Source organism: Carassius gibelio, chromosome B8 (genome assembly GCF_023724105.1).
Source record: "Carassius gibelio isolate Cgi1373 ecotype wild population from Czech Republic chromosome B8, carGib1.2-hapl.c, whole genome shotgun sequence".
Classification (NCBI taxonomy): domain Eukaryota; kingdom Metazoa; phylum Chordata; class Actinopteri; order Cypriniformes; family Cyprinidae; genus Carassius; species Carassius gibelio.
The window spans coordinates 30,065,980-30,078,208 of record NC_068403.1 but is presented as its reverse complement, the minus strand read 5'-3'; the positions used below and the strand labels follow the sequence as shown (position 1 = coordinate 30,078,208).

General features: G+C 39.1%; 1 protein-coding gene across 5 annotated transcripts in view; it reads left to right on the top strand.

The window, feature by feature from the left end:
- Positions 1-12,229, top strand: part of mib2 (MIB E3 ubiquitin protein ligase 2) — a 59,671-nt gene that overhangs the window by 23,079 nt on the left and 24,363 nt on the right. For all 5 annotated transcript variants that reach the window (XM_052562892.1, XM_052562893.1, XM_052562891.1 and 2 more), the window contains exons 2-4: positions 2,363-2,695; positions 3,724-3,895; positions 8,063-8,169. In XM_052562892.1, coding sequence (XP_052418852.1) covers positions 2,363-2,695; positions 3,724-3,895; positions 8,063-8,169 — 612 coding nt within the window. The remainder of the gene's footprint in view (positions 1-2,362; positions 2,696-3,723; positions 3,896-8,062; positions 8,170-12,229) is intronic.

Below are 12,229 nucleotides of genomic sequence, written 5' to 3'. Positions count from 1 at the left end.
ATCACAAGGCTGGTGTCATTCCCTTCCAGTTATTTTTAGCTGTACAAAACCGCTTGTTATGCTGCTGCAAACTGCTGTTTAAAAAAAAAAAAATTATACCATATTATTTTAATAAATGTTCTTAATTATAAACACGCTGGTTTGTAGCTCATACAGTTTTACCGTTTACTGCATTTTGAAATGCTTGTTATTTGTCTACAGCAGCTAATGAACCAGAAGTGTTGCACATTCACAGAAAACAGCTGACTTCTGTGCTGAAAGATAAGGTGGAAAGAAATAAAGATGACTTGTCTATATCTAGATTCTTTGGATCGCATGTATCATTGTTATATATTAACTTCAAATACACTAGCAGTCAAACAATGATGACCAGAAAGATGTTTCTGTTTTTTAAAGAAGTCACTTCTGCTCAAGCCTGTATTCATTTGATCCAAAATACAGCACAGCAGTAACATTTTTAGTACTATTTAAAATAACTTTATATTATTATTAAAATAACCTTTTCTATTTGAATAGTTTTTAAAATGTGATTTATTCCTGTGATTTGAAAGCTGTATTTTTAGCATCATTACTCCAACCTTCAGAAATTGTTCTGATAATATTCTGATTTGCTGTAAAAAAACAAAAAAAAACATGAATAATGTGTTGAAAACAGCGGAGTACAATTTAGTTTTTTATTTTTTCACTAATGGAACGTTTATCTGAAATGTTATGAATTTGATCAGTTAAAGTATCCTTGCTAAATCAAAGTATTCATTTCTATACCCCCCCCCCCCCAAAAAACAACAACAACAAACAAACAAACAAAAAAACAAAACAAAAACAAATTATACATACTTATTAGGGGTGTAACGATACGCGTATTCGTATTGAACCGTTCGGTACGACGCTTTCGGTTCGGTACGCGGTACGCATTATGTATACCGAACGGTTCGTTGGAGTAATTAATTATATTTGAAAAAAAAAAAAAAGAGAGAGAAAGAAAGAAATATAATGATATGCGTTCAACAAGGTAGCCCAATAACCCAAACAACGTAACAGGCAACGCCCCTGACACTCCCGAAGAAGAAAAAAACACCATCTTATATGTTTATGTTAGGCTACTCAGCAGGCGCTCGCTCACTCAGTACGCGCTGAAGGCTCGTTGCAAAATAGCCAATGCGTTTAACAGACTAGAAATGAGAAGATCCTCCAATAACCAACAGGTCTGGTGTTTGGGTGCACTTTGGATTCCCTTTAAGCTATAATGGTGATGGCAAGAGAGTGGTGGATAAAAAAACAACGGTATGTCGCATCTGCAACATGACAGGGTACACCAGCGGGATTACAAAAAAAAAAAAAAAAAAAAAAACCAGCGGGAATATCTGGGATATATGCGTCAGTACTATCTGGGAAAAGACGAAAAAAAGGAGAAACATGCACGCAGCAAACTATCCCTGCAGCATTTAGACACTATAGCTTACAGGGAATCCAACCCAAACACCAGACCTGTTGGTTATTTTAGGATCTTATATTTCTGGTCTGTTAAATGCATTCGACATTTTGCAACGAGCCTTCAGCGCGTGCTGAGTGAGCGAGCGCCTTAGGGGCCGTTCACATATCGTGCCTAAAAACGCATGGAAAACGCTAAGCGCGTCTTTCTCCTGAGGCGTCTGTCTTTGCTAAGCAACAATGACGTGCTCTCTCCATGAGACGCGGAAATTTCAGCGAAGGATAAATGGATTTGCAGCTCTAAAAATCGCTTGCAGTAGCTCTGCTACTGAATTTATTTCAAAATTGCAATCCATATACAACTATGATCAGCTGTTCCTTCATCTTGGCTGAGCTCTCAACGTTGTTACGGGAAAGGATGAAGCTGATTGGTTGGTTCTTGTCACATGACCCGCGGTGCGCTTGCGGCATTCTGAAAAGTTGAGATGTTTTTACATTTTGCTGTATCTAAAGCGTATCGAACCGAACCGAACCGAACCGTGACATCAGTGTATCGTATCGAACCGAACCGTGAATTTTGTGAACCGTTACACCCCTAATACTTATACGTATTATTGTTTTTAACTTTATTTTTTCATTTAAATGTTACGTTTATAAATTTTGTTGTATGCATTTGTCATTTTTATCTAATTTCTTAATTTTTAACATGTGTATAGGTAGTATTTATAAAGTTTTAGCTTTTAGTTTTGGTTCTGTTCGTCGCTTTGGATAAAAGCGTCTGATAAATGACTAAATAAAAAATAATAGTGATTACAATATTGACCAAAGTATTGATGATTGAGATTAGTGTGATAATGGAGCAGCCCTGCGTGATACTGAAGGTGAGCGCTGCTGAACTGACGTGTGTGTGTGTGTGTGTGTGTGTCTCCAGTCACCCCTGACCTGTCTCCAGAGACTCCTCGACCCCCAGCAGCCACCGCCGGCCCCCGAGCACACCACAAGCCCAGCGAGGGCCACAGCGGGCAGCCGGAGCGCAGCAGCATGGAGGTGGGCATGCGGGTGGTGCGCGGTCTGGACTGGAAGTGGGGGAACCAGGATGAAGGAGAGGGGCACGTGGGCACGGTGGTGGAGATCGGCCGGCAGGGCAGCACTACTACACCCGACAAAACTGTGGTGGTGCAGTGGGACAGCGGCACTCGCACTAACTACCGCACGGGATACCAGAGCGCCTACGACCTGCTGCTGTACGACAACGCTCAGATCGGTGAGATACACTTACTCTTATAAAGTCATGATCACGAGCTCGCTGCATGCTTTTCTGTTCAAAAATAACAGTGCACAGTGGTTTGTGAATGCTAATGCTTAGCCTAAATAATCTGATCAGGAACCATCCCCTCCTGTGACCCATGATTTGTCTGTATGTGTATTCAGAGCCAGCGAGCAATGGACTTTCATAATAATAATAAAAACTGCGTTAATGTGCGATTCAAATAATTGGTCCGTTAATGCATTAACGTGATAATACTGTGTTAACTTGCCCAGCCCTAGTAAAAATGTTGGAATTTAAATGACATGGTGAAATAAAAGATATACCCTGGTACAGAGACGATGCTTTGGACCGGGATGCTGAAGTGTTGTGGGGAGATATAGAAATAATACATAAACACATTATACATTAGGGCTGCTCAATAATTCTCATGCGATTATTTAATGTGCATCTTGTCGGTTCTGTGATCAGCGGTAAATCTCCATCATGAGTGAAACTATCTTCAGATAATTTACAGAGACTATAGAAACCAGTTCCTCATGGAAACACGTCCAAGTATAAGTTTGGGTTAGTTTAAAAAAATGATCAGAAATGTATTACTTATTTGTCTTATTCTACTTATCATTCTGTTTTAATTAGAAATTGTAAATAGCTTATAAACATACATTTTTGATTTATTACTGACAGCTAATTTTCTATAATGTTGAGGACTTTTATTAGTTTTTCTACTAGCTAACGTTATACCCAAGTATTCTGCTGTGCTATTGAGAGGTTCGCTGGTCTCTTAAATGTGGATGTCACCGCAATCTTATTTACAGAAAATGTGTATTTGATCCATCACATTGTTAAATGATTCACTCAAAGTGTTGGTCATATGACCCACTCATAATTAGATTAAATAATCATGATTACAATATTATGCTTTATATAATTGAGCAGCCCTAGTGTGAGTGTAGGAGTTATTTTATAGCCTGGGGAAGACAGACGTTAAAGAGACTGGATTCACTTCCCTTTGTTCCTGGCAGGTGTCCGACACTCAAACATCATCTGTGACAGCTGTAAGAAGCACGGCATCATGGGAATGCGCTGGAAGTGTAAGGTGTGTTTCGACTACGACCTGTGCACCCAGTGCTACATGAACAACAAGCACGAGCTGACGCACGCCTTCGAGCGCTACGAGACGGCACATTCACACCCGTGAGTCCTCTGTCTGCTCGCTTTCTCTTAGAAACATCAGTAAGACAGATTCTGTTGAGGATAGTGATGGCATGAATAACTCAAAACAGCTGTGTGTGCAGTAATGCACTTACAGGGGAAGTCTTCTAGCCAACACCAGAACAAACCAAACCTGCAGTTACTCAGATCAAGCAGCACATGTCATGCTAACTGGGCCTGGTGTTTTCTATTACACCACTACTAACACAAGTACATCATTATCAGTGCACAGATATCAGTGGTAAGTGCTTCCTCAGGTCACGGCAGCTCTGTCAGAGGTCATGTGCAGGCGGAGGTAACGTCTGGTTTCGTGTTAGGACACGCTTCACCATATGGTCTCCCATATGTTCAGCACACAGCCTGACCTGTTAATCGGCTAAGACAGCTACTAGTTAGCTTCTGTTGTGTTGTCTTCTTTAATCTTACTGTAGGAGAGTGTGGAGCTCAGCAGGTCTTTCTTACAGTAATATCTGTTATTCTTTATAAATCTGTGTAGATGTTGATGATGGACTCGTAGTGCTGGGGTAATGGAGAAGCACAGATAGTGTCTGATCTGGTGTTTTCAGTCACGTAGCATGAGGTTGTCTCTGTGTATGGCCCTGGATTACTCCAGTTTGGATGTCAACAGGCTAAAAGAGGACTGACCTTGATCTGTGACTGACCTTTGACACAGTAGAGCAGTGTCACACAGAGCGAGCTGAACACAGATATGGAGCTCACTGCATCGATTAAACACACCACACCAGAGAACTTCACAGAGATAACTGTTCTGAAACGGGTTTATCGGGATCCTAACCGTGTTACCTGGCCACTAAAAGTTTGGGATATTTTTTGACGTTTTTAAAAGAGGCTGCGTTTATTTGAGCAAAAATAGGTTAAAAACAATGTTATTGCAATGTAAAACAGCTGTTTTCTGTGTGGATATATAGTAAACTGATTGATCGCTGTATTTTCAGCATCATTCCTCCAGTCTTCAGTGTCACAGGATCTTCAGAAATCATTCTGATATGTGACCGTGGACAACAAAACCAGTCCCGAGGGTCAAACTGAGATCTGTGCGGCCTCTGAATAAATAAGGTCTCCAGTGATGTCTGGTTTGTTAGGAAGACATTTGGCTCAGATATTACTGTTTCAAAAACTGGAATCTGAGGGAGCAAAAAAATCTAAATATTGAGCAAATCACATTTAAAGTTGTCCAAATGAGGTTTTGTAGCAATGCATATTACTAATCAAAATTATTGATATATTTACAGTAGGAGATTTACTAAATATCTTCATGGGACATGATCTTTACTTAATATCCTAATGATTTGTGGCATACATTTTTTTTTTTTTAATACATTTTTGACCCATACAATGTATTGTTGTCTATTGCTACAGATATTCTGCAGCGACTCCAGACTGGTTTTGTGCTCCAGGGTCATGTGTGCTGATTTACTGATCAATACACATTTTTGATTATTATCAGTGTTGTTTTGTTTCTGTGGAAACCGTGATACATTGCCATTTAAAAGTTTGGGGAAGTACAGTAAAAGAATTGAGTGCTTCCAATCGATTTAAAAAATGAACTAATCAATTCTTTTATTTTTCTGAACTGAATTGTGATTAATGTCACCTAACATTAAAGTTTTTAAATATACTTTTATATTGCAGTAATTTCACATTCAATATTAAAATTAATGTAAAAAATAGACAGTATTTTTTTTAGATTTGTTTAATGGCATTTTTATATGACTTACATACAAATACTACTGATGTCTCCTGGAAATCTTCTTTTTTTGACGATAACCATTCAACATTACAGTAGAAATGAGAGCTATCAACTTGAACATTTATTCTAGCATGCTTCTAGTTCATTCATGCTTTAATATGAACTGAAACGGGCTACAGTGTGTGTGTGACTGAAGAGCAAGTGTTCAGGTAAAGTGTAACAGGAGTGTGTTTTTACTGACATACAGTCTCTCGTCACTGGCTCCACGCTCATCTGACTCGTCTCAGTCGCAAAGACGTTCTGCGTCTAAATTAACTCAATTCTTTTCACGGAAAAAGAGACAGAAGCAGCATTTGTGAGGGGGGTGTCCAACCCAAGCTCCGGCCCTGCGTTACCTGCGCGAAATATTGTAAAACTTGAAACGTTCAACTGAAGAGATTGATAGCCTGCTTTAAACGCACTCAATTTTACAGCACAAAAAAAAAATTGATGATAATAAAGAATAAAAAAATCTCTTTTCATTATTACCTGGGTCGTCATGCCTGCAAAACAAAACTCGCCCAATGGCAGTCCAAACTGCCGTAAATACATATTTTTGCAGTCCCAGAAAAATGAAAATCCTAATAACAGGAGCTCACAGGTGCTGAATGGCTCTGTATTATACAGCACAGTTTTATCATTGGTAGAGTAACAGAATGGGTAAACTATTCCAATACAGCATTTCAGTCAAATGCAGTTTATTCTGTATGTCAAACCCTTGGCAACAAAAGCTATTTGTTTAAGATGCCACGTTTTACTTGATGAGAGAGAGAGAGATGTTCATCTCGTTGCATCTGTGGATTACGTCTTACCTTTGATCTCAGACGCACACCTGAGACACAGGAGACACAGACTGCTTAGAGATTTATCCTGATTGTGTTTTAAGCCTTGGAGCCGTGCAGGTGCTGCCATATGGCATCAGAGCGTAGGTAAGGACGGACGTGATCTTAGCGCTCCGCACAGTTTGGAGAGAAACCCAAAGCCGAGTTGAGATCTCTGACCGTTGAGGAGTGGATGTGCTGGAGCTGATGGAGTAGGTCTAGCTGGGCAGCTGATACTTTGGATGAATTATGGGAATAGGCAGTTCCTTTGCTCCCCGATCAGATCAGATCTTTACTATAAGGTATGTGCTGTGATTCGTTCTTATTCCTCTGTGTTTAGCTCAACGTGTTCTGGAAGAGCTCTGGAGGATGCTAGACAGCCTTCTGTCATTAGTTTTATTGAGAGCGTGTGTTTCCCATCATGCTGCTCATGTACAAAATCTGTCCTGGAGCACACATTCCCAAATGAGAAACCGGGACATACAGTCCTCTCTGACTGTGGGCGTCCTCATCGCTCTCAACGAGTGTGAATCAGTGATTTAGACATTGCTTGCTTTAACAGTCTGAAGTAAACCAAGCTCTCGCTCAGGTGTCTTCAGCTAAAGCTTGTTTCTTCATGTGATGATTTAATATATATAAAAATAATCTTTAAATATGAATCCTGCATGTTCTGTGTGTCTGTGTGTGAATAAATGTAGCAGACTCGCAGTTTCGTTTACTACACACGTAATAAAGAGCGTGTGATTCTCAAGGTGTTTTCAGCCAAGTATGAGCACATGAACACAAACACAATCTCTAGAACTGCTCTGAGAGTCACTTCATGAGTGTTTTACCGTTGCTTTTGAGTAAACTATCATCAAATCATTTACAAACGGAAACCTAAAGGTCTTCACTGCAACCTGCTAAAATAGAAGTTTAACTTGAAGAAACTGTGATAGAAATATATTACTTAATGTAATGATAGAACTACTACTACTAATGAAATTATTATTTACAAAAATAATAATTAATATTTACCAGAAACAACATGGTATTTCTTAAAATAATAATAATAGTAATAATAATAATTATATATATATATATATATATATATATATATATATATATATATATATATATATATATATATATATATATATATATATATATATATATATATATATATATATATATATATAATAAAATAACATCAATTACTCAGAGATGCTTTTGATTTATTAAAATTAAACCATTAAAAATAGAATCCAGAAAAGTAATGAAAAACAGAATTTGGTAAAAATGAAGTCTAGTTGTAGTCTGTTTTTATCCACAATTTTAGTATACCTAAAAATTAAGTGTTGATTTTTCCTCAGGTTATTGGATTCTAATGCATTTGCATTTAGTATCAAACTATTTTTTGTTTGATTTCAGTATTAAATGCATATTTTGTTTAGAATCATTCAGAAAGACGAGTTTATTTTTTAAACAAATCAAGTTCACAAAGACAACATTGTGTAAAGTGATCTTAATTGTATGCAGCAGATCAGATTTGAAAGGTTTCCTCAGGTTAATAACTGCCTCTTCTTCTCTCAATCTCAGAGTGAGCTTGACACCAAGACAGAACCTGTCCAGAATCATCCTGAAGGGAATCTTCCAGGGGGTGAAGGTGGTCCGGGGGCCCGACTGGGACTGGGGCAACCAGGACGGTGAGACACACGCGCTATCATCCCTGATTTCAGCCCTGTCTCAAAGGCTTAATGGGACGTTCTGGGTCTGTTTAATGCAGCATCTGTAGAGTTTATAGAACAAACAACCTGAATCTCATTCACTAGAAGAGTTGAAGTCTGTCTCATGTTAGACATTTGCAGATTTATCATCGCCTTAAAAGGATAGTTCACCTAAAAATGAAAATTCATTCATCATTCATTACTCACCCACTTGTCGTTCCAAATGTAGCACCATTTTGGACAGTATCACATAGGCAAACAACATATGTAACGTATGTATGCGGATGTGTTGTGTATGTTCAGATCAAAGCGTAAAATACTTAAACAGTGTATCAACGTAAAGACGTTTCATATGTTGTCTACTTATGTAATACTCTCCAAAATGGTGCTACATGGTGAGACAAATTGTTGAATAAAGTTGTTTTCTTTACACACAAAAAGTATTCTCGGCTTTATAACATTACGGTTGAAGCCCTGGTTATTTTCACGATCTCCTTGCTATGTTTCTGAGCCGTGATCGTGGTAGTTCCCTTGCTGTCTGTGGAGAGTCAGAAAGCTCTCGGATTTCATCAGAAATATCCTAATTTGTTTTCTTAAGAAGAACAAAGGTCTAATGGGTTTGGAACGACATGAGGGCGAGTAATTAATGACCGGATTCATTTTTGGGTGAACTGTCCCTTTAATCACTTCTGGTCCTGCAGAGTTTAGTTTGAATTAGTTTTTTCAAGAAATGTTTTTAGGAAGTTCTGATTGAAACGGTTGAAATGAAACTCTCCATGATCAGGAATCAGAAACTTTTTTGCAAAGGAAAGTGACTTTGTTATAGTTTTTTTTTTACATTAAAAATATGTGAGATGTAAGATGTGAAGACTTTATGGTAGATCAGGGGCCTGTTTCATAAAACAAGTTTACCAAGTAAGCCAGGCTTATTTTTAGTTATTTTGAACCAAATCAACTAAACCTGGTTTATTTGATAAACTATTTTTTTTTTAATCAGACTCCTAATGTTTGAGCTTGTTGTGTTGTGATGTTTTATCATCCATTGTGCCATTTCTTTAAACACTTGCACATGTTCTCGTTTGAAGGTTGTATTTTAAAATGTATAATCACTTGAGTGATGAATGAGTCAAAATGCCCATGTGGAGTTGATTGCCTGATCTTCCCAGACTCTTTCTCTGTGTTTTGTGTGATCTGAAAGCATATTCTGGCTGTCATCGCTGTGAAGATAGTGTTGGTTAGCTGTTGCTGAACACTTGTGTTAGTTAGTGATGGTTGTTATTAGGTGTTCATATTTCACCCCAAAATCAAATGAGAAAGTAAAAAAGGTTTCCATTACCATTAAGTAATGGAATGGTTTCAGACCATTAAGATGTTTACGATCATTATGACATATTCATTCTGACGATTAACATATTTTGCATAAAGAAAATGAATGAGATTTTTTTCCAAATAAAATGAAGAAATAGTATGCTTAGAATTGACTTATTTGATTTTCTTTATTCTAAAAATGACTGCTTATTTGGTCTTGTGATTTTGGGGTAAATCTTGAGAGTTTTTGTGAGAGTCAGCTATGTTCCCCTGTGTTTGCCGTAGCTTTTTGAGCTTTTTTCGTACTCTTGTTGTTTGATTATCCTTTCATTGTGAACAGTTAAATATTGTCTTTGTTCAGGTTAAGTATTCAGGTGTCATAATTTGATTGACAGATGACACTAGATTTTGAGATTAATTTGATTTGAAGTTCCCTTTCGATACTTCACTCGTACTGCGTCGCTTGGGGAAAAACTCCTTTTTCTTGGAGGACTGAAGCCATTACAATCACACAGTGTAACTGCACAGCCATTGGTTCATGCAGTAATTAAAAAAACAAACCAGTGGCTCAGCAAAGGAGCTGCATGAGCCTATGGTAACGAAGCCCACCAGAACCCGACAAAATGGGCGTGGCCATCTGGCTATATAAGAGGTATTTTGCCATAGACTCTCAGATTAATTCTCCTTCAGCGACGATGATCTTCTCTTCGCTGACCCATGAGACTTGAAGCCACTCGCCATCGACCTGCCTATCTGTGGACAGAAGCTGATTCAGCTGATTCTTGATCTCCCTGAGAGTGTCTTGAATACTATTTCACAGGCTAGAGCCCCATTTACCAGATGCCTCTATGCTCTTAAGTGTTCTGTCTTTTCCGCCTGGTGCACAATCCGTGGCCAAGACCCGGTTTCATGAGTGGGACCTGCCCATGGTCCTAAAGCTCTCAAGGGCTCCCCCTTTGAGTCTGTGGACTTGAAAACCTTATCATTGAAAACCAATCTGCTACTGGCTTTAGCATCGGTTAAACAAGTAGGTGACCTCTTTCTCTCTTGGTGAGTCCTACCTGTCTTGAGTTCGGGCCTAAAGACTCCAGTCATACTAAAATGTTTAGAGCCCAGGTTATCTCTCTCTTTGCTCTTCCTCCTTCTGAGGAGGACCAGGAGTGTAATTGCCCGGTTAAGGCACTGAAAATTTAAATTGAGCATTCTGCCCCGTTCAGGCGGTTGGAACAACTCAGTGATTAGTTGACGCTATCGCACTAGCTTACTCCTCCCTTGGTCTTTAGAGCCCCACAGGAGTCAGAGCCCATTCCACTTGGGGTGTTTCCTCATCCTGGGCGTGGTCTAGTGGTGTGTCCTAAGCAGATATCTGTGCAGTGGCTGGCTGGGCCTCACCATCCACTTTCACCAGGTCTATAACTTGGAGGTTCTGGTCTTGCAGGCTTGGATTCTGTCTGCTTAAATGGATACGCACCTGAAAGTGAAAGTTATGTGACATACAGCCAAGTATGGTGAACCATACTCAGAATTTGTGCTCTGCATTTCAATCAATCAATCAATCACCGTTATTTATATAGTGCTTTAAACAAAATACATTGCGTCAAAGCACTGAACAACATTCATTAGGAAAACAGTGTCTCAATAATGCAAAATGATAGTTAAAGGCAGTTCATCATTGAATTCAGTGATGTCATCTCTGTTCAGTTAAATAGTGTCTGTGCATTTATTTGCAATCAAGTCAATGATATCGCTGTAGATGAAGTGACCCCAACTAAGCAAGCCAGAGGCGACAGCGGCAAGGAACCGAAACTCCATCGGTGACAGAATGGAGAAAAAAACCTTGGGAGAAACCAGGCTCAGTTGGGGGGTCAGTTCTCCTCTGACCAGACGAAACCAGTAGTTCAATTCCAGACTGCAGCAAAGTCAGATTGTGCAGAAGAATCATCTGTTTCCTGTGGTCTTGTCCTGGTGCTCCTCTGAGACAAGGTCTTTACAGGGGATCTGTATCTGGGCTCTAGTTGTCCTGGTCTCCGCTGCCTTTCAGGGCAGTAGAGGTCCTTTCTAGATGCTGATCCACCATCTGATCTGGATACATACTGGATCTGGTGGCCACGGTGACCTCGGAACAAGAGAGAAACAGACTAATATTAGCGTAGATGCCATTCTTCTAATGATGTAGCAAGTACATCGGGTGTTATGGGAAGTGTTTCCGGTTCCGGTTTACCTAATTAATGCAGCCTAAAAATCCTTTAACGGATGTGGATATTAAAAGCATATTAGTATGTTATGTGTGAGCCAGGTTAAAGAGATGGGTCTTTAATCTAGATTTAAACTGCAAGAGTGTGTCTTCCTCCCGAACAATGTTAGGTAGGTTATTCCAGAGTTTAGGCGCCAAATAGGAAAAGGATCTGCCGCCCGCAGTTGATTTTGATATTCTAGGTATTATCAAATTGCCTGAGTTTTGAGAAAGTAGCGGACGTAGAGGAGTATAATGTAAAAGGAGCTCATTCAAATACTGAGGTGCTAAACCATTCAGGGCTTTATAAGTAATAAGCAATATTTTAAAATCTATACGATGTTTGATAGGGAGCCAGTGCAGTGTGGACAGGACCGGGCATTTAACCCATCCGAAGTGCAAACACACAGCGGTGAATACACATACACTGTGAATATACACCTGTATTGGTGCATAAGGCAGTCTAATTCTTCAGGTATTGCCTGCTTTCTTAAGTAT